Source organism: Melozone crissalis, unplaced genomic scaffold (genome assembly GCF_028551555.1).
Source record: "Melozone crissalis strain CALT ecotype California unplaced genomic scaffold, PUWL_Pcris_2 ptg000036l_1, whole genome shotgun sequence".
NCBI classification, from domain to species: domain Eukaryota; kingdom Metazoa; phylum Chordata; class Aves; order Passeriformes; family Passerellidae; genus Melozone; species Melozone crissalis.
Window position 1 is genome coordinate 21,527,933 of NW_026535814.1, and position 27,127 is coordinate 21,555,059.

General features: G+C 42.2%; 1 protein-coding gene across 3 annotated transcripts in view; it reads right to left on the bottom strand.

Moving 5' to 3' along the window:
- The window catches only part of DYM (dymeclin), a 209,594-nt gene that overhangs the window by 79,254 nt on the left and 103,213 nt on the right, over positions 1 to 27,127 (bottom strand). For 2 of the 3 annotated variants that reach the window (XM_054283293.1, XM_054283296.1), the window contains one exon: positions 13,414 to 13,578. The exons of the other annotated variant lie outside the window; for it this stretch is intronic. In XM_054283293.1, the coding sequence (XP_054139268.1) occupies positions 13,414 to 13,578 (165 nt within the window). The remainder of the gene's footprint in view (positions 1 to 13,413; positions 13,579 to 27,127) is intronic. 3 annotated transcript variants of the gene reach the window in all.

A 27,127-nucleotide genomic window follows, 5' to 3' on the forward strand; every position in this document is an offset into this window, starting at 1 on the left:
ATGAGATCTAGAAAAGTTACATGGGCATGAATAGCCCCTATTAAGAAAAAGTAGGTTTTATTTAGATAAAGCGTTAAAGCTATTGTTCATTACTTTTCAGTAGGAAATATGTCATTATTTCTCACATACACTGTCATCTGAAATTACCTTACCCATTGCTGAACCTGTCATTTTGAAGAGAGATTATTTTATTGCCTTCAGACATCCTCAAGTCTCAGAACTGGTGGGACAGCTAACACAGATTTGATTTAATTATTTATTTCAGTGCTCTTGCAGTTGTGCAATATTTTTCCATCTTAAAAACTAACATGATAGCTTTTAAGTCCCAGTCCTTTGAGCTGCACAGTAATTAAATTTACATTGTCTTCAATTTATTTGGAAATTAACCTCCTTCCCACAGAGAAAGAGGTTGAGCTCTACCTCCCACTCAGTTGTATAAATCTTATTCTGCTGTGTAATTCTTCCTGCCTCTATCAATCTAAAAATCCTCCTAAATTCCAAAACATTGCCCTCCCCAAAACACACTTTTTAAAAAGGCACATTTCTGTGATGTTCCAGGTCATTCTCTGTTTTTCCCAAAGTTAAGACAACATTTCCAGGAACTGACTTCATGATGATAAAGCAAACACTAACAAATTTCATATTCTATACTGTATAAAAACCAAGTACAACCACCATGGGTTGGGATGTTAATTCCACTCCCACTTGGGAAACAAATGCTAGGCCATAGGATCAAACATAAATGCATTTCAATAGGATATTCAGAAGACACACAGTAAGAGTCCTTCTAGGCATGTACAAACATTGTTCTGAATTTCAATTTATCCAGGTGACAGAACCACAGAATCATTCAGGCTGGAAAAAACTTCAGAGATCACAGAGCCCAAGCTGTGCCCGACCTCATCACCCACCCCAGAGCATTGAGTGCCATGTCCAGCCCTTCCTTGGACACCTCCAGCGATGGGGACTACATGGACAGCCCCTTTAAATTCCTGACCCCTACTTCCCATGTGGAAATTCCTCCTCATGTCCACCCTGAGCCTGCCCATGCCCAGCCTGAGGCCGTTCCCTCTGCTCCTGTCCCTGTTCCCCCCGGCTGTGCCCTCCTGTCAGGAGCTGTGCAGAGCCACAAGGGTCCCCCTGAGCCTCCTTTGCTCCAGGCTCAGCCCCTGCCCAGCTCCCTCAGCCTCTCCTGGGGCTCCAGCCCCTTCCCAGCTCCGTTCCCTGCCCTGGACACGCTCCAGCCCCTCGGTGTCTCTCTTGTGCTGAGGGCCCAGAGCTGTCCCCAGCACTGGAGCAGCCTCAGCAGTGCTGGCATAGATCACAGATGAGTTTTCCCAAGCCTGGTGGTGTAATCTGAAATCTTAATTCAAGGCCAAAACTATCTCGGATACTGAAGCAATTTGTAAATGTGAACAACTACACAGACAGTATAAAGACTCTCAAAGATAAAATCAAGATAATCATGGTATTTTACAATTAAGCCAAGTTGTAACACTGTGATGAAGTAGAGACTAGATAAATGGACAGGGAGGTGGACAGAAACCTGGCTAAACTAAAAGGGTCAGAGAGCTACAGTCAGCAGCACAAAGTCCAGCTGGAGCCCAGCCAGAAGTCGTGCACTCCATGTGGTGATTCCAGAGGAGGCCACGGAGCTGCTGCCAGGGCTGGAGCCCCTCTGCTCTGGAGCCAGCCTGGCACAGCTGGGGCTGCTCAGCTGCACCAGAGAAGCTCCAGGGACACCTCAGAGCCCCTGCCAGGGCCTGCAGGGGCTCCAGGAGAGCTGCACAGCCCCTGGGGACAAGGCAGGCAGGGACAGCAGCCAGGCAATGGCTCCCACTGCCAGAGGGCAGGCACAGATTTTGGCACATTGGGAATTAGGAATTGCTGGCTGGCAGGGTGGGCAGGCCCTGGCCCAGGGTGCCCAGAGCAGCTGTGGCTGCCCCTGGATCCCTGGCAGTGCCCCAGGCCAGGCTGGATGGGGCTTGGAGCAGCCTGGGACAGGGGAAGGTGTCCCAGACCATGGCAGGGGATGAAATGAGATGAGCTTTAAAGATCACTTCCAAACACGCTAGGATTCCAAGACCAGTGTTTCCCAACATCTCCACTGATGCCCCAGCTGGTGGGGCAGGCTGCAGCCTTGGCAAGTTTGCAGGTGATACAGAACTGGGAGGAGAAGCTGAGAAGCTGAAACACATGATGGTTGGGCTGCTAGAGGGACAAGGACAGGCTGGATAAACACTCCAAGAGAAATCTTGTGAAGCTATGAAGGGATGTACCAGACCCTGGGAGGTGAGGGTCAACCACACGCAAAGCAGCTTTGCAGCAAAGGCCCCCATGTTCCTGGGGAACGCAGAATTGAAGGTGCCCAGCAACTGACCCTCATAGCAAAGAAATCCCTGGGCACCTTGGGCTGCATGAGGCACAGCACCACCAGCCCAAAGAAGAGGTGATCCCCCCCCTCTCTGCTCAGCACTGGGAAGCCTCACCTAGAGCTCTGAGCTCCCAGCAGTAGGGACATGCACACACCTCAGCAAGTCCAGCAAAGCACCACAAAGATGATGAGGGGACTGGAGTGTCTCACATGCAAAGAGAAGCTGAGAAGCCTCTGATTAGCCTGGGAAGAAAAAGCTCACAGGGCTCCTAGAACATACAAATATCTGATAGGTGACAAGGTGGTGTTAGATCATAGGTAGGACTTGATGACCTAAAGGTCTTTTCCAATCTAGATGATTCTGTGATTCTGTGACTCTGATGGGAAAGTCTAGAGATGACTAAGCCAGACACACTGATGTCCAGAGAAAGGACAAAAGGAAATGGGCCCAAATTGCAATACAGGAAATTGCATTTAACCGTAAGAGAAAAACCACAAGTTACACAGAGAACTTGTGGAGTCACCATCTTTGAAGATAGTAAACATCAACTGGATGTAGCCTTGGGCATACAGCTCTTGGTGACCCTGCCCTTGGACATGAAAATCTCCAAAGATGCTTCCTAACCAGGCACTTTAATGATTCCCTGAAATCACAGAGCACAAACATTGAGCACAACTCAATAAACAACAAAATGCAAGGAAAACTGTCTGCTGGGAATGAATACCAAGTCAATGTAGAAACCTGTAAAGCCACAACTGCACTACAAAGCGCTCTGGGAAATACAGAAGACATACTTCAGGGTAAAATCCTGCAGTAGCAAGACGATGGCAGTTGATTAATTACAAGAATGCAGTATTGGAAAGATCAGATTTTATTTATTAGGTTGGAAGCTTTTTATAAACACCAATTTTAAATTTTTGCTGAGTGAATGTCACACTAAAAGCAAGGACTTGCATTTTTTTTCACTCTGGTGAAAAGGAAAATATCCATGTCGAATTCCCTTTAAAAGTCTTCTGCAAAACTGAGAAGCAATCAACTGGAAGTCAAAAACTCTATCTCACTACTGCTAGCAGGTCTGTTAGAGGTATATTACCATATCTTATCTATAAAACTAGATTTTCCTCATTTATAAAATATTCTGGTAACTACAGAATACAGGCAAAATGTAATACTCCACACCATGCACCTAGAAGTATTTAAAGTAACCAAGTGCACAAGGCAGGAACATTAAATGGGAACTTTAAAATCTTTCATTAGTTACATGTATTGAACCAGTTTTCAGCTAGGCTGACGCCCCAGAAAACTTTTCCAGCAGAAGAAAAGCCAAACACTAATCATTGTCCTGGAGGTTACACTGGGGCTGGAGGATTAGTCATCTTTGGAAACCAGTTGTGGTTGTTCTTATTTTCCTCTCCCACTGCTTTTTCTGATCTGTGGCTGCTGCAGTGGGAGCATTCTCATCAATGTTTTCTCATAAATTCAGCTTACAAACACGAAAGAACAAAACCACTTAAGAATAGCTCACAGCTCTCACCCCCTACATTCTGCTGCAGAGTGAGGATCCAAAAACTCCTTACACAACTTAAATCAATCCTTTGGAGGATTGGAATAAAGAGCTGACTAAATCTTCCCCCCAAGCCTCTCTCTGCATTTCTTGGTCAAACAGGCTGTGGTGAGGAAGGGAGATACCAAAATGTGAGAAGACATAACAGTTGTTGTTTTCAGATGTTCTCAATAGAAGCCAGAAATTAAAAGGAGGAATTCTTACAGAGTTAATTACAGTGTTATTAATTCTGCAGATCTGGAATGGTTTGGGTCACTGAGGTCAGTATGAACGGATCTGGATGCCCATTTCCAATTTTTCAGATGTTACACCTTCAATAAGCAGGTCAGCAGTGTTCCCTCTTTCTTTCCTCCCCATCCTGTTCCAGCCACATGTGGAGCCAGGCCAGGTGTGCAGGACCCAGCAGCCCAGGGCTCTGCCTCTGTTGTAATGTGCTTATGACCCCTCACTGGTGGCACCTGCCCCTCTGATGGAGAATCACTGATTTAAATTCAACAGCTGGGCAGCTGGGCGACTACCCAAAACTACATCAGAAGGAGAACCATGAGGATGATGCCTCTAATCACTTATACTGTTAATCAAATATTTTTAAAAATATTTTTTTAAATCAAAATAAGCCAAACTTCCAGACTCATGCTATCTACAGCTGCAGTTAATTAGAAGAATATAAACCCTCAGGTATTTTCACTAAGCAGGTCTCCCCTATGGCTCCTGTGCAGAATATCTCTGCAGCACATATCACAACATCTGGTTTGAGACAATTTGGGCATACTGGAAAACCCAGTGAAACTGGGTTTCACTATATAAGGGTTATCTCCTGGACTCATCACTTCTAAACTAACATACCAGCCCCACATCAGCAGACCACTCAGATATCCTTCTTATGCACAACATCCCACTAACCAAATTACATTTCAAGTTAAAGTCTCCTATGAAGCTATGAGTATGTTGTGAGGTTCTCTCATTTTTAACTGCACTGCTGATTCTTGGCGTTATTGACTAAAAATAACTGCTGAACTAAAATTTTATATATTTTATGAAGTGGGACACTTTGCATCCAACTTTAAAAGCATAAAACTTTAAATCTCTTGTCCTCTACATTAACAAGATTAATTTCTTGCTGCTTCTGCTCTCAGAGTCCTTGATCAAAATTTAAAATTTCCCTGATCACCACTGTTCATATGCACAATTTTAATCCCTTAAGCTCATCCATCTCTGTCTCTAGGAGACACCTGCAAAGATGTTTGCTGCACGTTCGTCCTCTGAATCATTTGTTACTCAAGATTTGCAAAGTTCTTTGCATATTTTAGTACTGAGGGTACTGCCCAGCTCTGGGTAGACACCCAGATCTCTCTCAGGAAACCCACAAAAGTGGTTTAAACATTTAGTTCTCAACTGATATCAAGATGTAGATACTCCTACTTAAAAGGGGGAAAAATGTACACATTCTGATGCTTCAGGCATTCTGACTGGAACATCTTAATCAAAATTATCAATTGTGACAACTCTAGCTGCTGTCAATACTTTCTTTAATTTGAGAAATTGGAAGACATTTTGAATCAGTAACATATGTTTATTATTTTCTAAGTAAATAATTTTCTATATTTAGGGATTAATTAAATATTTTACTAAGCTGCCATCACTAGTCAAAGTTCATGCAAAATTCGGGATATCAGAACAGACATGAGTGCATCATCTAGATGCAGAAAGCCAAGAATACCTGCAGGGCATTCCCTGCTGCCAGTGGCACTGACTTCAGGAAGCTGCTGGAGAGGTGCATCCAGGGAAGTTAGCAAAGACAGAGGGGCTGGATCTCAGCAAGGTATTTTAGTCTAAGGATAAAACTGGCTGAGATGAGCATAAATTCTTTCTCCTTTCAGCTATAAGCTGTTTCAGTATATTCAGACTGACACGCATTTTGTTAGCATTCCCCTGAACTCTTCAGACAAGCTATGGCATTTTTCTCCTTTTACTCCCAAAACAATAGCTTATTTACATACTTACCAAAGAATAAGACACCCTCCCAATGCTGATTAAATGCCAGACGTTACGTAGGAACGCAAAACCCCGGACTCTGAACATACTGCTACAATGGAAATGTGTGAAAGTAATTTTGTTCCAGTTTCATCTCAAGGGAATGTGGGCTCATAAGCAACCAATTAAAAATAATTCTGACTGATCGAGACGTGTTTTAGCTTCACATGAGAATGCATCTAGAAAATGTCTGTGATAGATTTTTACCAGGGTGGGAGGAATAAAGATTATTATAAAGAAAGAACCTCACTCTTGCAAATTTTCTCCATTCAATTCATTCTCTGTACATGAGAATGTAGAGTTTTGGCAACCTGTGCTGTTTTGTACTATTTGGGTCAAATTACCTGGGGAACCTGAGAAGATATAATTTTTAGTGGGAAGATTCCAAATGAAAATGCATCCTTTTAAAGCAATCTGTAAGGCAAACAAATGAACAAAACCCTGCATGGCAATCTGCCTGTAACTTCCATTTTTTATGCCAAAAGAAGCCACTTTGATCCACTCATCTGCACAAGCCATAGGAATTCCCTCAGCTACTTCCTCCTTCAAGTCCAATAGTTTTGGCTGGACTTGGACATATCTTTTAGGAGAACATCCAACCTCATTTAAAAATTCCAATCTAGGGAAATCCAGAGCCCTTGTTATTCCAGTGACTCATATACCATGTAAAAAAAGACAGACCAGTCTCAGCTGGGTTTGCTTTCCAGCTACTGGACTGCATTGTACTTTTGCAAAGGATAACAGAATATCCTGAGATGGAAGGGACCCACCAGTCCAGCCCCTGCCCTGCACAGACCCCCAGCAACCCCACCCTGGGCATCCCTGGCAGCGCTGTCCAAAGGCTCCTGGAGCTCTGGCAGCCTCGGGGCTGTGCCCATCCCTGGGGAGCCTGGGCAGTGCCAGCACCCTCTGGGGGAGAGCCTTTCCCTGAGATCCCACCCAAACCCCTCTGACAAATCTTATTAAAGAGCCCCCTTATTGAAGGATTTATTCCCCCTTAATCTTCCAAATAATTTAAGGAGCAAACTCATAAAAATGCCATAGAGTATTTCTGATTTCTTTCAAAGTCAACCTGTTCCTTTTATCTTTTAGTATGATCTTTGTGCATGGAATTCCACCAGCTTCATGAAAATACACCTTGCTTTCATCAAGCCTAGACAATTACATTTTTATATCAGCAATCTCTTCCCTTCACTGATTGCTCCTTCTCTAAAAACTATTTTAGATACTTAATTTTAAATAGGGCAGGACTTAACAAATCAATGCAGAGGGTTTCCACTAGACATGCATCCACTTGGTAAGCATCCAGTTAAACTGTATTTGAGACCTGCAAGCCAGGCAGTTCTTCACCCAATGAATACCCACACCATTAATTTTATATCACACTGGCTTCTTGACCACTATGCTATGCAGTACAAAGATAAATAATCTGCAATAGAATTATTTATAAACAATTCTGCTCTGCCAAGTCACTCGATGTTGAGTGTAAAGTGATCCTTCCATAATAAACAACTCCAAGCCTCCAACAAAATTATGAGCAGCTGACTAAAAATCACAAAGCAATAAAATATTAAATTATATTCATTCAACAGACCTCTCTGACCTTTATTATTTTTTTAATTCTATTTTTTTCCCCCAAAGAAAAATTATCAAATGAGCTGGATTTTGGGGAAGTGAACCACACAAACGCAGCAGCCAAAAAAAAGCCTCGTCTCCTGAGCTGTGGCCCCAGCTCAGAAACTGAGCCCCACAAACCATCTTGCATGGAAGCTCAGAGAACACAGTTTCCATAGAAATTTACAGGCCACTCTAGAGAAATATCAGCATATGCGTATTAACAGAATCCTTGAAGAAACATTAATGCAGTTTGGTTGTCCTTTTTTCTTTTGTCTTTTTTTCACTTGTTCTTGCTTCTATTTACTTCTTAAGTGACTTAATTAAATTCTGTTCAGCTGTTCCATGGTCTGCCTAAGATTGAAGTTTAAAATACACCATAACCACTGAACTCAATGACTACTGGTTGACAATTACAGCAACTCACAGCATTGGGCAAGCATTGAAAATAAAAAGTAAAACTGTGCATATTAAGCCCAGTAGGAAAAAGACCACCTTTGAGAGTTCAGGTTTAACACTGGTAATGGAGGCAGTTAGAATTAATCAGTGGCACAGCATTAAGACAAAAAAATTTGTTCATTGTCACAAAAATGTACCATTTCCAACTCTTGACACTAGAAGTTGGAGATACTATGCCATGTTTCAATAACAAGAAAAATTTCCCAGTCCACCCACAAAGATACTTTCTGACAATGTAATGACACTGCAGTCCCTGAATGCTACCAACCCAGTCCCCATCAGCCTCTCAGCTTGGCAGGATGCTGAGCAGAGACCACTGAACAGTGTTTGGGGGAACAGAAAGGAAAAAGAGGAGGAAAAGGATCATTGGTAAAATGCCAGCTTTGGAAGCAAAGTGCAGAATCTTATTTAAATATCCTGCAGAAAAATAATGTTTTTATTCAGTATTGTAAAAAAAAAAAAAAACCAAAAACAAAAAAACTACAAGCTTGTTTATTTAGAGTGCTTAAATCTACCATTTTTTTACATGTATTGGAGAAATAAATTTTTCTTTGGGGAAAAATATTTTAAACTATGCTATCTAACATTCCAAAAATAGCCTGCTTTAGTGATAAATGAAGTGAAGCTAGTTCTTGCCTGTGACAGATCCAGATTCTTCCATCCTCATTACTCTACTTTTAACTCTATGACAAATGTGGGGCCATTTATGAAAGCTCTGACAGGTTAAGCTCACAGTGAAGTAAGGATCAATGTTTGTCCTATCCCTGGAAGTGTTCCAGGCCAGGTTGGACAGGGCTTGGAGCAACCTGGGACAGTGGGTGGTGTCCCTGGTCCCTGGAAGGGGTGGAATGAGATGAACTTTAGGGTCCCTTCCCACCCAAAGCATTTAATGACTCTAAACAAGGCTGATGCATTGACTATTTTACTCGCACCAACTTAGGGTGAGATTTTCACACTAACTGCCTAAAAACTCAATGGCAACAAATGCTCAGGATTATTGGACAAAAAAAATTCACATCTGTCAAGCCTCATTTGAAAGAATATGAATTGCTGTACATCTCCACAGAGCAAATCCAATTAATCCAAGCAAAAGCCATTTAAGGTTCAATGATACACATGTTTGCCTCATGTTTTTCCCCACCTTCTTTTCACAGACGGAAGTCAAAGAAAATATGTCAGAGTTGCAAATGCTTAAGCTGTTTTTGAGGATGATACCTAGACACCTTTCCTGCATTGTCAGGTCAGTAATTCACACCAGGACACAGGACTGGGATCCAGGCCCTGTGCCCCAGTACAGCTCGCACTCCAAGGAAAAAGGAACTGGAAACTGGATAAAAAATTCAAGCTGGCTTTAAGCAGCACTTGAGCATCAGGTTGCAGCAACAGAACCATTTCTAGTAAATTAGCAGCATTTCTCAAAGCTAAGCTCCAAGGCTGTGATCCCAATAAGGCAGCACAATCTTAAATGAATGTAATTGCATAATTCCATTGACTCTGATGGCATGGGAGAAGGATGGCTGCAAAGCTCATTCTCCATACCCTTCAGACAATGCCAAAACACTTCTGAAAGGGAGCATTATAATCTTATGAGATACATTTTGCTGTTTAAACAAACCTAGCATTAAGTAATAAAAGATAAGCAAAATGGGTAAACTCAATGTCAATTTGATATCATATTTCTTGGTCTTTTTTTACTTACGAAAAAACCCCTTAATTAAAATTAATCCATTACAAATTTTACCTCTGCAACTTTAAGACATATTTACCCAATTTACAAGGTTCAGCAAAACTGCATTTCCTGCTTTCACACACAGTGTCAAGCTTGCTATGAAACTAAAACTGTCCATAATTTGTTCAGCATCCCAGAACTAATCATTGCTTGTTAGCTGCCTCTTTGCCAGTACATGCACTAAGCCAGTCTTCCTTCAAAAGCAATTTTCCTGAGCTTGACTGCAACCCAGAGAGGTTTAAAACAAAACAGGAACACACATGAGCGTTAAAACATCACACAATGAATATGAAATGCAAAAGGAAACAGTAATAGTGGCAAACATATCTCACATCACAAAGCAGCTGCTGCAATAAAAAATACATAGCACAGTCACAACACAATTATCAGATATTAGGAATTTTGCATTACAAACCCAGGCTCAATATTTATGCTATGCTAATGCTGTGCATAATAAAATGGGTATGGTACCCACTATGTTTCTAGAATTTGCAATAGACCACAAGCAACATTGGCACTAAATCCCAATGAAAGCTGCCTGGAAATCTGGTGCTGTGGGCTTGCCCCCTGTGGGACAGCAAAATAAATACGTGCTATTTTGCATTCCCTCTTCCCTGCTTTAACCAGTGTTGGCTGTCCAGTAAGTGTGGGGTGTGGTGTGCTTGTGCCACATCATCACCAGGTTCTCACACACATCCATGGAACACTGAAAACCTGACAAACACAGAATGGTTTGGGTTGGAAGAGATCTGAAGGACCATCTTTTACCACCCCCTGCCATGGGCAGGGACAGCTCCCACCGTCCCAGGCTGCTCCAAGCCCCATCCAGCCTGGCCTGGGACACTGCCAGGGATCCAGGGGCAGCCACAGCTGCTCTGGGCACCCTGGGCCAGGGCCTGCCCACCCTCCCAGCCAGCAATTCCTAATTCCCAATGTGCCAAAATCTGTGCCTGCCCTCTGGCCCTGGGAGCCATTGCCTGGGTGCTGTCCCTGCCTGCCTTGTCCCCAGGGGCTGTGCAGCTCTCCTGGAGCCCCTGCAGGCCCTGGCAGGGGCTCTGAGGTGTCCCTGGAGCTTCTCTGGTGCAGCTGAGCAGCCCCAGCTGTGCCAGGCTGGCTCCAGAGCAGAGGGGCTCCAGCCCTGGCAGCAGCTCCGTGGCCTCCTCTGCACTGGCTGCAGCAGCTCCAGCTCCTTGTGCTGCTGGAGCCAGGGCTGGGGCAGCTCTGCAGGTGGGCTCTCACCTGAGCCCAGGGGCACAGGGGCAGGATCCCCCTGCCCTGCTGCCCATGCTGCTTTTGAACATCTTTAATGCAAACATTAATATATTTGCACATAAAATCTACCAAAATAGTAATGAAAACTGTAATTTTTTGATAAGTACAAAGACAGGCAACACCATCTGTGGGTATCAGAGCATCGTTGGAGACCTTCTGCTCTGGACTAAAATTTATATTCTTTGCCAAAAATACTAGATGGTGGGATGGTGATTTATGAATCACCATAATTAATTATCTTCTGCCTTTAGTAATTTGTAAATTCCATCTCTTCTCTAAGCAGGCTGATCACACAATAAAACACTGTAGTACTTAATAGAGGATGGATGCATGGATTCAAACAAAAAGCTTTTGACACCTCACTTATTTTGTTGTATATTCAATGCTACTTACAGAATTAGACAGGCAAATTTCCTGACTGTACTTCTCTAATCATCCAATATCAAAACAACAATGGAGAATTAGCCAGAAAAAATAGCTACCTCTATATTTTTACAGCAGCAATTTCTATTTCAAATCCTCTGTTCTCCTCCTATCTCAGAAAAAGATAATCTGCAATGACAATCTGAGACTTTAAAATCTCCCAGATTGATGTACTCCAATATATCTCAACTGATGCATAAGCCCCATTTCAGAAAGTGATACCAGTAAAAAATATCCCCATCAGTTGTGGTAAGTGGGGAGTAACTAGATGAATGTTTTTCTCTAAAAACTTCACAAGCTTGTTACATGAAAACACATAGAGTGTTATCAGCGCTTATTTTCATCCACAGCACACCTGAAAGATGCAATATCCACGGAGAAGCACTCAGTCTCCCAAGGGTGATTTTGTCAGCTCAATATGTAGTGCTGTTGCTGTACAAAATTACCAAAATTTCATGGAAACAAGCTGGAAGAATTACACTATTTATTTTACATTTTCAGGCTATCATTTCTACATGTAAAACATTACATCTGAAAGAAGACTGTAGTGTAGACTGCACTTATTATTAGTATTCATTTTTACATAAGCCTTTGAAATCTCAGGCTTTTGACTGCTTTAATACCATGTCCCTGTTCCAAATTAATCTGAAGAACGCCCCTGGGACAGCTAGATTTTCATGTCCTGTTGAGATCTTCAGAGTAATTCTCCATCATTATGCACTACTATAATTTTTTTCTTTTGTACAAAAAGAGCTATTTCAGCTTGCATGCTGTATTTTCTTCCCTTGACAATCAAGCTGGTTTTACTTATGTTTACTGTGTGGTCCCTTGCTATTGTATGCTGGCTTAGCTGGGAAGCTGCATTTCCACCCTGGATGCCTTCCATGTTCTGATCAATTTTGTCACGCAATTTTTCCCTTGTTTTCCCAAAGCTTCTGGGGACTAGGTTAATATATTTAATTATCCACAGCATCAACAATGAAACAGTAAAACTTTAATTTTTACTTGGAGTAAACAGCTAAGAGAAATCCTTTGGGTATGGCAAGTAGGACTTACTTTAAATTCACCCTTTTTACAGTTTATGTTAAGTATCTATAATTTCCTATCACAAAGAAGGATTCGGGGCTGATGGATTCTCATAATTCTTATTGTGTATAATTAAAAGGAATCAGACATAAAAAAAAGGAGACATCTTTAATTGTCTGAAGTAACAATCAATAGAAGAGGAAATGGACTCATCTTCTGTCACGGGAAGTTTAGGTCGGATATTGGGAAAAATTTCTTAACCCCAAGGGTTGCCAGGCACTGGCACAGCTGCCCAGGGCAGAGGTGGATTCCCCGTCTCTGGAGTGACTTAAAAGCTGTGTGGATATGGCACTTGGGGACATGGGTCAGTGGTGGCCTTGGCAGTGCTGGCTAGTGCTTGGACTCGGTCTTAGAGGGCTTTTCCAGCACAAACAATCATGTGATTAACTTCCACGAAAACTTCCTGAACTTGAGGCAAAAGCTCTATCATTTCTACTCATGAAAAGCAAATTATATAGACAACATTACAAAAAAAACAATGGCTGTCAAGAAGTATTAGACACTTCCATGTAACCTCTGCACCAATTCCAAACAAACTGTGCAACTGCAATGGAAGTTTTGTGAATCACAGCTCAAGTTCTTATGTCAAGGCTTTGGAAATGGATTAAAATACTTTAACATAAAAAGCACTTAAAGCTTCCAAAGGCCAATGAATTTGTATTCTAAATTTAAAAAGACAAACCAAACCATTAGTAGACTCCCATTTCTAACACATTTTTAGAATATACATCAAGGATGTCATAAAGACACAAACTATCCCCTTAGAAATCAAAATTATTCATCAGTTAACTGAAAACATGCACAAATCAGTCACAGGGCATGCAGCATGCAGTAAATGGAGAGGAGAGGTTAATAACCTGGAAGCATAGGATCTGAGAATGTGAGAACAAGTTAAAGACAAGAGTTCCTCTCCATTGTCACTGAGGGTCGAGAAGCAATGCTGCAGCGTAGAGCAGTGGGAGTGGGGGAAATACAGTTTGTCCAAGACATACACATATCTCCGCAAGTGGCGGCAGGTATAACTGAAAGACAAGGGTAGAGGGAGACAAAACAGAAAAAAGAGGTGTTTTCCTTTAAGAAAGCTAAGTCATGGTTTAACATCCCTGGCTTTTGTGCCAAGAGTCAATGGAAGGTGCCAAGAAAGCAATGGAGCGGTTTGACATAAAACAGTTTCAAGAAACAGAGGGATCTGTTTGCCCCTGTGCCCACACGCTGGTTCTGTCACTGCTGCACGGGGCATTTACCAAATCTGACACATTAGACACAAGAATTTGGGCTTCTTTTGGGTGTGTGTGTCATTTCTCTCCCTCTTCCCCCTGTTTTTCGCTCCTGGCATCATCTTAAGAGAAGTTTTATCTCTCTGAATAAATGCAGGAGACTAGTCCCTGATTTACAAAGGTTACCTTTAAAAAAGACCTAAGAATGTTCACAAAATTTAACCGCCTTTCATGAAAACTGACTGTTGACTTAAAGGGGAAAAAATCATACTGAATTACTGCTCTTGTAGTCTGGGATTTCAGTGGTAGAGCATTGCTGTATTTAATTCTAGTTGCTCAAATGCGATGCTTAATCATAACAGAGTTACTCAATTAAGACCTGGCCAGCTTTTCCATGAAGACCTAGAGTCACTTCTACGAAGTAAATACAGAGCAAGCAATAAAACATTTAAAATTGATATTAAGCAACCCTGAATGCACCTGAGTAAGAGATATATTGCCTATGCCTATGCACAGGATATCCTCCCACTCATAATGGAAAGGAAAATAAATTCATTACCGTCGTTCACCTGCAACAAGCTGCATCACTGGAAAACTCTGAGGCACATAGAAAATATAACCTCAACTACCTTTTATTATAGGGTTTGTATAGAAAATACTTCACTGCATAATAGTGCACAGCGCAGGGTGTGCCAAGTATGATGATGTGGTGTGATGATGTGTCTCAGTGATCTTACAGTTGAACTTGGTAATCCTGGAAATCTCTTCCAACCTTAATGATCCTGTGATTCTAAGTTGTCCAGAAAGTGCTTCAACAGGCCCTATATGCTGAGAGACAAAAAGGTCAGCTCATGATGGTGCAACCAGGCTCTGCTGTCCTCATCTGCAGTCAGGGGACATGGCTCTCTCCAGGTCAGACACACCCATGGAGTGCTAAACTGGGAAAGTTTCCCATGAAGATTCATGAAACCAAGTCTCTTCTGCTAACTTTGGCAAGAACCAACAACACCTGAACTCTAGGCTCCATCCAAATCAAAAAACCCCATTGTTTCATGGCATCATAGGTGGAAAATTGGCCCAGGGGTTATACACCCAGCTATCTGCATTTCACAAGCCAGTGTCTCTCTAAATCCCTATGTGACATAGTCACATGTGCCTGAAACACTCTTTCCTGAGATATTTGTGTACCTCAGGGAAAAAAAAAGGACAAAAAAGAGTGCCACCAACAGCTAATCAGTGCAATCAGTGGGACTCTCAGTCCAAGACTACACCAAAACCAATCTCTCTCTCAACCTCCCTCTGCTTTGTTTTAAACAACACTCACTACTGGATTACACCAGTCCTGTGTTTGCTCTGGAAGTTTAAGAACACAATATCCCTTTTGGCACTTCATTTGCAGACATGATAATTGTCAGGAGATGAAGAAGCTCAAGGATGCCATTTCCTAAGCCTTCCTGTCTTTTCTGCTTTCCTGACCACAGCACACTGTGAGCAAGGCAGGCTATTCTATTCACTCCATAGGCCAGGGATGGACAAGATAAAGGATTTACAGGGTCCCATACTAAAGAAAACCCTCAACCCACAAGCCTGCTCTTCCAGCTACCTGGAGAGGCCACATATTTTTTTCCAAAACCAAAATAAAGAGCATAATTTAGAATGATGATGCTTTGAAGATTTAAATGGTTCTAAGTCCACAGTTACCATTTACTATATTTAACCAGGCCCCTTACTAGAAAACTCCTTCCAGCTATTCAATCTTGTTAGATTGATCAAGAAATTGAATGGGTCTTCCACTGTAAAATCCTATGATGGTTTCGGTCAGAAGGGACCTTAAAGCTCTTCCACCTCTAAAGCTCAGCTCATCCACCTTAAAGTCCCACCCCCTGCCATGGTCAGGGACAGCTCCCACTGTCCCAGGCTGCTCCCAGCCCCATCCAGCCTGGCCTGGGACACTGCCAGGGCCTGCCCACCCTCCCAGCCAGCAATTCCTAATTCCCAATCTGCCAAAATCTGTGCCTGCCCTGTGGCAGTGGGAGCCATTGCCTGGCTGCTGTCCCTGCCTGCCTTGTCCCCAGGGGCTGTGCAGCTCTCCTGGAGCCCCTGCAGGCCCTGGCAGGGGCTCTGAGGTGTCCCTGGAGCTTCTCTGGTGCAGCTGAACAGCCCCAGCTGTGCCAGGCTGGCTCCACAGAGAAAGTGATAGCAACTATCTTTGACCCCTGCCAACATTCTCCATAGATGGGAAGAACAGGACTTGATCCCATAATCACCATCACCATATACAGGCTTAACTGACCAAAGGGGTGGGGTGACAGCATGTGGTGGAGGAGGAGAAGTTTTGCCAAAACATCACCCAGAGGTTCTGGAGTCACACCCAGGGTGACAAAGTGTCAGCAGCACTGCCCTCCATAGGCATTCCTATTTTCAAAGCTGGACTAGTCTACTGACAAGTTTGACATTAAACTCACATCAAGAGCAATGCAACCCCCATAACTCCATGACTTTCACAGCCACTTTGACCAGCAGAGCTTACCTCAAATTGAAGACTAAGCATTTCTGTTATTAAATCCGCTGAAGTAAATCAGACTAAAATCAAGGCTTAAGAGCAGAATTCCTTTAAGACTATGTACATTAAGAGACATTGATATCAATTTTCAGTGACTGCTTGTGAGCTTGAAATAAGCTTACTTGATCCACCAGAAATTAGGTATCCAGCTACATCTACTTTTATTGAAATTTTTATTTTCTGCATATTTTATGGGGCAAATTTCTTTTACTTTATAGCAAAAGGTGATCGATCTTCAACTACAATACAGTACCTAAATATTTGAAAAACATTACTGCAAACAATAAAGACAATCATACTTGATTTCAGGTGTGCGTGTGTGTGCATGTGTGCTATTCAGGTATCCTGTTTACCTGGAAAACAAAACTGTAGCTTACACTGTACTAAAAATCTCACTTCAAAAGACTCTAATCTCCTCATATAGAAATCCATCTGATCAATATTTTGAATTCTGATGCGACAACACGACAGTATTGATTTCTAAAAGCTTAAAGGTAGAATGCTTTGTTACAAAACTCTGTCAGGGAAATCTGGGTGGACTTGAGTTATCCCAATCAAAAAAAGGCAACTATTCATACATAACAGTAAACTATCACTCTATTTATGGTAATGAAAATAATAAAACTCCTCTCCTGCCTTCTCAGTACACAAAATACACAGTGACATTCAACATAAGTATAAATTATGAACAAAATTCCATATGCTCCAGCAAAACTTCAAGTTATTGAAGTTCTTTGTCTTTAATGGCCATGAAAGCCACAAAACCCAAAACTTTCAGATCTAAAGCAACAGAGGTCAGCATCAATATTTTGGAGACTAAAGTGCCAGGATCCTTTCTGCCTGGTAGTTCCCCATCTCTCACACTGCATCAGTTGGGACTCGCTGTGATTACAGAGTATCAGCTGGATGGAAACATAAACATGAAAACCCAACCATATCTTTAAGATAACAGAAGATGCTCAAAACTGACAGGCGTCATGGCAAAGCACCAAATTCAGTCCTTATAAAGTCAGAAAGCAGCATTTAGAAGGCTCCAAGGATTTAATCTCATAGGTATTTTATAGGTTTCTTGTTTGTTTTTCATTTTCTTTACTACACATTGAGGATGGAGAATTGAAACACACAAAAATCAAACAAAACACCAAAACCACCATAAAAATGCTCACTTGCTACTCATCAATAATGTGAATTTTGGAATAAAAACATACCTAAAGTAACTTCATACTGTAAGAGACAGCACAGAGAACCTGACATCTGTGATGAAGCCTGTAAACTACCTGCTACCTGAGAATTTTTTCCTCTCATGTTTCTGGCATCCCTCAGTGATTCCTTCTCTGATCATGGCACTGTCTAATCTTGCCCAGCAGCTGGTATAGAGAGGGCAGGGAGGAAGCTGCAGTATTGGCTGACAAAAGAAAAAAAGAAAAGAGAGAAAAAAAAAAAAACAACAAAAGGAAAAAACCTCAAATAAACCACATTAGTCAGCCATATCAACCCCCTAGAAAAAGAAAAAAAAAGTTAATTTGCTCAAAGGGATAACTGATCCTGCTTTAAAGTCTCCCCAACTTCTGAGCTGTCCTTTCCTCTGCCACCCTGCAAGGGCAGCCTGTTCTCATCAAGAAGTGAATGCCTTCATCTGACTGCTGTGAGAATACTCTCACCCATTTACCCCAATCTTCTGTAATCCTGAAGCACTGGTCCTCTGCCTGAGAGCTTTTTAAATTTGTCTGAACCAGAAGTAGTTAAAATGAAGGCTGAGACTCTCTACTGTACTCACTGGTCACTGCTTGAAACCCAGGCACATGTAGGGGAAACATGCAATTTCTACACACACACACAAAAACTAACCCAGCATATCTACATTTATTTGCAATTAAGTGCAGATTTGATGAACGCAAAGAAAAGTTTTATTTCGTTTTTCTTAGCCCAGTCACTAAAGGTATTTTGATGACAGGAGTTAAGCAAGAGCATCAAAGACACACTTTAAAACATATGGGAGTTTGATGTGGGGACCCAGAGGGAAGGTGGAGGTTGCCATGTGAATAGAAGAGAATATTTTCAGTAGGAAGGGACCTACAGCTTTCTAGTCCAACTGCATGACCAGCTCAGGGATGACCAAGTCAAACCATGCTAAAGCATTAGCACAGGGTGCCCAGAGCAGCTGTGGCTGCCCCTGGATCCCTGGCAGTGCCCAGGGCCAGGCTGGATGGGGCTGGGAGCAGCCTGGGACAGTGGAAGGTGTCCCTGCACATGGCAGGGGGTTGGAATGATACAAGACTAAAGGTATCCAAACCAATCTTCCCATCCAAACCATTTTGGGATTCCATGATGGACCATCTCTCTAAAAAGGCTGTTCCAGGGTTTGACCAACCTCTCCGTAAAAAAATGCTTCCTAATGTCCAGTGTGAACCTCCTCTGGGCAATTTTGAACCATTCCCACCCATCCTATCACTAGATCCCAGGGAGAAAGGGTGACTCCCTTCTCAGGAAGCTGCTGCAGGGAGCAATGAGGTTGTGCCTCAGCCTCCTTCTCTCCAAACCAGGCCAGCCCAGACTCTTCAGCTGCTCCTCATAGGACATAAGCATCCAAGGACCTCCACATCCTTCTCAGATGGTGTGTCCATAACTGCATGCAGTGCCCAAAATGACACTGCAACAACGCCGAGCCAAGTGGGACAATCCCCTCCCCTGACCAACTGTTTTTGCTGTGTGTGATGCACGCCAGGATGCGGTTTTCCCTCTGGGAATGCCATGGCACAAAGGATGTGACAGCTTCCTGCAGCTTTAGTTATCCCCCTGATCATGTGGAAGCCCTCCAAGCAACTTGTGTGAAACCAGCAGATAGTCAAAACCAACAAATAAGTAAGACTTTGCTGAAGATTCTTCCAAAGCTTCTCTGAAAATTTAAACATCTAATTGGTCACTGAAATTATTTTGGTTTAGGTGATCATATCACTTCCAATATTTAAGTCAAACTCCACATTAATTCAAGAAGTGAACATAAGGCTACAGCCACAGACTAAACCCCTAGCAAAAAAAAGAGTTTGAAAACAAGAACTGTAGAAATTCATTACACATTTACATTCTTTTTTTCATCCAAAATGTAAGACTTGAACAAGACAACAGCACTAAGCAAAACATGCAAAGCCACTTATTTGTTCAAATTAGAAAGATGATATTTTCTCTAGTGAAAACAACTGTTATTTTAAAATAGGCAAAGGCAAAAATGTAAACAGCACCAGGCCAACATCTTAATGACACAGAAAGGAAGCAAGCTGGACAGGGTATAGAAAAGTGGTATAAAACCACTAACCCCTCTACAAACACAACCTAGGCTGAAACAGCATATACAGGATTCAAAAGAAAAATTCCCAGTTTAAGTAATCGTAATTCATAATCTTCTTCTTGGCACATGCCAGATTTTATGAGAGCTATAAATCTTTAACGTTATTGAGAAAAAGAAAGGTCTTGAAGACATACATGCCATGTGTATTAGCTCAGAGAAACTAGATTAATCTGCAGCAATAAAAAAAGCCAATTCTACTAAGCCTGATTAAATATTTAGGTCATATTGTTTCTGCGGCAGAATTTAAAAAATGCACAGCAAATAACATCTTTCCCTGAGCTTGAAGACTTAATCACTGTATTTTCAAAAGGCAGTTATGTTACAACACAACTCTACAGGAAAGCCAATATGAAAGTCTTTAAAAGAAAAATAAATGAAAGTATAAGCTAATTAAACTAGCACATGTTAATCAACACACTGAACTACCTCTGTACAAGTGGGCAGAACGTCACGACATGCATTACTGTTCATGTTTGATAATTTGAGTTCTAGGAAGTCCTATTAGTCACTACTCCTCTGTTCCCAAAGACAAACCCAAGCGAAATACATTCTGTACTCAAACACCAAATATATGGTAACAACAACTTATTAGATCATTCACTCCATGAGAACTGATTTCTATTCTGCTTGATATGTCACAAATTCATGTTATTTCATAAGGCACAAAAAGCTGAAAGACAAATAATCTCTTTGCCTATATCAAGGCCAGGTTGGACAGGGCTGGGAGCAATGTGGTCTAGTGGAAGGTGCCTCTGCCCATGGCAGGAGGGTTGGAATGAGATGATTTTTACAATCCCTTCCTACCATGCGCCAGTCTAGGATTCTGTGATTCTTGCAACAGTAAAATACATCATGTACATCATGCAAAAATAGAATTTTGGATTGAACTTTTCATTTGTATTTAGTACACTGCCACTGATGACATGATGAACTATGGTACTGATGAACCACAGCAAAAATCTAATTGTCTATTTGTATTTCAGTACCAAGAACATTTTGAAAGACCAACATGCCCAGGTTCATGGAAAGATGTTCTGGGCTACTTTGGGGCAAGTTTCTGCCTCTGTGGTGTTAGCACAGTTAAACTGCTTAAGAAATTCCTCATTTTTCATACAGTTTAAGTATTTTTTGAATTATTATTCTTACATTAGAGTCACAATTAAGATGAAAAAGACCTTAGGGCATCTCTAGCCCAACCTTCTGCTCAGAGCAGGGTTAAAACTGTATCCACACCTGAACAGAGGCTTATCAGAAGCCTCTCAGGGAGAGACTCTACAACATCCCTGTGCTGCTGTGCCAATTCTGCCATGACCATGAGAAATTGCATTTTTCCCTCAGCCTGGAACCTCCTGACCATCTTCTCTCATCTTCCTGCCACACCCTTCTGTATAAAGAGCCTGCCTCCAACTTCTCAGCAGCCTTCTCACACACATGGGAATGCTGCTCACCCTTTCTGTGACCCCCCCACTGCAGCCTTGCCTCAAAGCCTTCTCTCCTCCAGGCTGAACAAGCCCAGTGCCCTCAGCCTCCCTTTCCACACCAGCTCCCAGCCACCATGCAGCCCTCCACGGGACTCCCTCCAGTCTGGCAGCCCCCCTGCTATGTCTAGGGGCCCAAAACCTGGATGCAGTTTTCCAGATGTGATCCCTCATATTGCCACAAGTCAACACGCATGGCACTCTTGGATGTGTTTTACCAGATCCTGTGGACATGGATATGTCAGTTCTCAAGTAAGCCTGACTTGATCCTTTTCCACTGCTGACACTTTCCTTCCTTCCTGATCCCCAACGAATGTCCTCTTCCAAGTAACATTCTCATAGATTTCTAAAAATACTTAATTCCTGCAGGCCTTCTTTTCAGATGCAAGTACCCCTAAATTTATATCTTACATCATAAAGTGATGACAGGATTTTAAATTACATTACTGCAAAACAGCAGTTTGCTGGCGAGGGGTCACCATGGGGTTAAAGGTGCCAGAACAACATAGAAAAGGATGAAAATTATTTAAATGCTTAAGAAGCGATTATTTGTGATAATGTGTCACAGATGTAAGTTCCCATGCCCTGAAGCAGCACTCTGTCACAGTACTGGCCAAATGTACACGACAGGCTTATGAGAGGAGTATTATCTTTATGCATGAAAGTATTTATAGCGAAGGAGGGCGAGGAAATGAAAGCCAAACAAGTTCTGGAGATGTCTGATAGACTGAAAACAAAACGAGAAATATATGAGATTCTTCTACAGAAAAGGCCAAATTACTTCTGTACAGATGAAGTTCTATCAGAAAGAACAAAAGGATTTATATATTAAAAGCAGACAGAAATAACTGATGACCCATAAGCAAAAAAGATCTAAAAGAGCTCAGAGGAAGTGTCTATTCAGTTCTGATGTTTCAGACAAAGGCGAAGGCTTTAATCACCCAGATGCACTGGTTACTTGGAAGGCACATATCGCCAGCAGCTTAAGAGATGCTTCTATGGGAATGTTGTTTTGGAAACCTCCTGTGCTTTTATCCTTTGGCTAGACACTTGTGATAATTCACAGGCTCTGTATGAGATTACAGGGATGCTACAACACCCTCATTAACACAGGCATTTGCATCTCCGTCTGCCTGAACCCGGAAAATCCTGTATTGGGAGACAGCGGCAACAGAGGGGACGGCACACGAGGGCACCTCTGCCCCACCCACCCAACACCCATCCATCATCCATCCATCCATCATCCATCCATCCATCCATCATCCATCCATCCACCCATCATCCATCCATCCATCCATCATCCATCCATCCATCCATCATCCATCCATTCATCCATCATCCATCCATCCACCCATCATCCATCCATCCATCCATCCATCCATCCATCCATCCATCCCTCCATCCATCATCCATCCATCCATCCATCATCCATCCATCCACCCATCATCCATCCATCCATCCATCCATCCATCCATCCCTCCATCCATCATCCATCCATCCATCCATCATCCATCCATCCACCCATCATCCATCCATCCATCCATCCAACCATCCATCCATCCCTCCATCCATCATCCATCCATCCATCCATCATCCATCCATCCACCCATCATCCATCCATCCATCCATCCATCCATCCATCCATCCCTCCATCCATCATCCATCCTTCCATCCATCCATCCATCCATCCATCCACCCATCATCCATCCATCCATCCATCCATCCATCCATCATCCATCCATTCACCCATCATCCATCCATCCATCCATCCATCCATCCATCCATCCATCCATTCACCCATCATCCATCCATCCATCCCTCATCCATCCATTCCTCCATTCATCCACCCATCATCTATCCATCATACATCCATCCACCCATCATCCATCCATCCATCCATCCGAGCCCCTGGTAACTGGGGTACTTGCAGACAGACCTCAGCACACAACTGAGTCACAGGAGTGTGCCTCTACAAAACTTCATAGTAAATTTGTTTATTCATTACAAAACTAAGTGCACTTACTTTACCTAAAAGCCTGTTATTTCCTAAACTTGCTGAAGGCCATTACCATTAAATAGGCTGAGTCATTCAATGGTTATAAAGACCTGCTGCACATTAAAGTTGTTAAATCCCGATTCTTTTGCCTGTACCTATAGTTTCACCCTCCATTTACAAATGTCAGATGATTCAATGTGCAATATTATCTTTGAGAGCCACAAAAATGCCAGTGAAAATACACGGTGGTAGGAAATACCTCCATTTGAGTACTTCAGAGACTCAGAAATTTCATAGATTGTTATTTTCTACTCCCAAAATCCATCAAAAAGCCTATTTGAAAATTCCCACCAAAGTGTGGGATCTGAAAGAACTGAAAATTTCCATGTGTGGTGGAAAGGAGGGAGGCATTTGGAGGGCACTGACACAGGTCAGCTGGGTATTACAAAGCCCTGCTTCCCTCCCTGCAGCCACTCATACCTATCCTGACTTCACACAAGTGGAGAGGGACATTAGTTCACTGCAGTGCAGAGCTGGAAAAATACTAGACGTATATAATGACATCAGTTAAAACGTGAAATAAGCAGCAGCCTGACAAGGAAAAAAAATATAATTAATGCTGTATTTTTGGCTACATTTTTGTTCCATACTAATGTTTACTTACAACCATTTTAGTTTGTCAGATAAATCCTTAGAAGTTCATTATTCATTTCTTCAGATCACAGTGCACGGTTTTTTCTAAAGGGAAAATTTCTAAACAGGAAAGAGTACATGTTGTATCAGAATAAAGCACTAATGAGCCAAATACCCTGCAACTGAGGATAAATTACAGGTTCAAGCAAGTCATTATCTTGAGTCACCTCTATTTCTGTTAAGGAACATGTCCCATAAATATGTTCCATTCAAAACAAACTGAGAAGACAAGACTGCAGTTTCTAGGATTCTACTAGAATGGCAAATAATAGTTTCTAAAAGAATTCCCTTGGTTTTTTAAATCTCAGAAAAATCTTATTGGAACAACTTATTGGTTTAAAACAGTTTTTTTTTAAATAACACAAAATCTATGACGATCACATCTTGATATCTCTCAGGTCCCTTCTGATTCAACCATTCTATGACCCTCTACTAGATATCCAAATCCCAAATAATACAATGGGACACAACCCAGCAAATACTTCAGTGGCCTTAAATTTTTTTCCAGCTAAAAGAAATCAAAATTGCATTAGCAGGAGTGGAATAATCCTACTTGATTTCTCATTTTTGCTTCCTGTAGCATTAAACATGCAGAAAACTTAAGCGACACAACTCAGAACAACCCCTGTCTACTCTGTAAATTCATCTGTAAAACAACACTGGAAGTCTATTAGAAAAATAGTTATTTCTCTACGGTTTCCTCAGCTATTTCTTCTTCTGTATCAGAAGAGATTCACAAGATCAACAGTTTCAAAGGTTACACCAAAACAGAAAAGTTTAATTCCCCAATTTGAACACTCTATCAAGTTATACTGTTTCCAAAGAGCTTATGTGGCACAGTAACGATGAAAGGGCCATTCATAATAATTAAAGATGTCACAATGGGGCCTTCTCCCTCCTAACTCCAGCTCTGTGTGACACATGTGATGCTCTGGGTGCCCTGAAAGGCTTCAACACACCTCAGTTCTATGCTGATTTGAATCATACATCCTGCCAGGCAGTGACATGCAGTCTGTAAGACTCTGAAATATCACACGACTTTCTGGGATGGTGGAAGAAAAATGAGTTGTAGTAGTGCCTTGCCCCCCAAAAATGACAGAATTATCCTGCTGGTTGTTGCCTATAAGTCAGCAGAGATACAAAAAGCAGTCCATGAAAGAGCAAACCACCTTGTACAAAGTTGAGCTTTCAGAATAGTGCACATTTTGATACTAAATATCTTTTAAAGCCAAATCAGCAATCAAACTGTCATTTTAAAGGAGTCCTGTGGCCATTAACTGCAGAGTAGAAGGTAAGATAGTTTAACTGCTCTGGTCCGTGTGAGAAAACCCTGACACAGAGAGAGGCAACTGCTCCCCCAGTACCCCTCCATGGCCCACACTGATCCAATCTGTCCATCTGGGGAGCCTCCGTGACCTGCGAGCTGGGGGTCCTGGGCTGCAAACACTTCCAACGGCATGTGGGGCACTCAACTGCTTGCGCCAGATGGGGGACGAGGGTATTACTGTCCCATCAGATGCCCACTCAGAATCCCCAGCAGGTTCAACCAGGCTTAAACCAAGTTCAATGATATTTCCATGTTGGAAACAGCTGATATCAGCCTAAAACCTCACCTCCATATGTTACACACAGGCAAAAACAGGCAAGCACACATGGGGTACTGCTCTTGCTGTCGACATAGCTAAAGCAGCATTTTAGTACATTTGACCACAAATACACCCAATTCTTAGTAACAAAGGATGCTTCTTTCCTCTTAAAAAGTAACTCATTCTATTTACATCCCTAAGTCATGCCAGCAAGAGCCCATTTGCTACCAATATTCTCTTTTCCCTTGTCAGAACAATTGTTGTCTTCCCTTTTGTCACAGCCTTTCCCACTAATTGCAATGACACCTCCCAATTTTGGAATGGCTGATCAGCTTATAAGCTTCCCCACAGCTAATCTAGGTCAACAAGCGACTAATAAGGCCAGCATATGTTTCTTTTATTTAACACTATTGAGATCTTTATAAATCGTTTCTGTCTCCCAATAAAAGGCACCCCAGGGATTCAAGACCCTCTGTGGGTTTGAGGAGTAACAGTGACAGAGAAGAGAATGAGGGGTATAAAAAACACTGCACACATAGTAGGGAGCCCATGCGTGTGGATTGCTCAAGGAAGAGAAGAAAAAGCTGCCCAAGGTTTCACCAGGTGACTCAAACAGTGTCTCCAGGTATCCTACTGCACACACAACCTTGGCTACTGGCAGCCCACAGGTGAAAAGCAAATTAAAGTTGTTCAGGGGCCTGAAGTTGCCTGGTGTTCCATTTCCACAGTGTCCTCTTTCAAACACAGCCTGAGCATGAGAATATCATGAAGGCCCTTTTTCTGAGAAGACGTTAGTTTTCACTCTCCTTGGAATGCTTAATAAAAACGGGATTACCACTTTTGCTGCACTACATCGGGGTCAAAAAAATTCTCATTATAAAGCAGTTTCCCATAAACAGAGTGTAATTTTATCACAGAATCACAGAATGTGTTGTAAGAGATTTTCAAGATCATGTCATTCCATCCCCCTACCATGAGCAGGGACACCTTCCTCTATCCCAGGTTGCTTAAAACGTTATTCAGCCTGGCCTTGGATGCTTCCAGGGACCCAGGAGGAACCACAAATTCCCTAGGCACTCTGTGCCAGGGACTCCACACCCTCACAGCCAGGAATTTCTTCCTAATATACCATGTAACCCTGCCCTCTGGCAGAGAGAAGCCATTTTATATCCAGGCTAGACAATAAATGCTTTCTTTTCTGAGAAGAATGTTACAAACTATTTCAAAGTTAAGAAGCACTAAATTGTCTTTGAGGATTTTAATTCTTATTTCTGAGGCAAACTCAACCAGTTGGTTCTGCAGCCTTCTGAAGAGAATTTATTGCCAGAACCCGTATCTTACAGCACATGGTAAACACCGCCCAGGTGAAGGATGGAGAGAAAAATCAATACAGATTTTCCAAAGTAACAAATTCACCAGTCCAAGTACAGAGTGGCAACCTAAGTTTGTTGGGATGAACAGGTCATCAGCTACTGCTTTAAAGCAAACACAGAAAATTAAACAAGCTGGTTAAGTTGCAGATAAACCTGAAGCTATATCCACAGAAATGCTCTTTGCCTGTTCACCTCAGTGATGTGAGGTCTGCATGGAAATAATCAGGGACAGGAATTACTAAAAGCCACCTTTTTTATCAGCAGGTTCCCCTAAAGCATGGAATTGGAGAGTAGGGCTGTGGGGCTTCCTGCACTGACA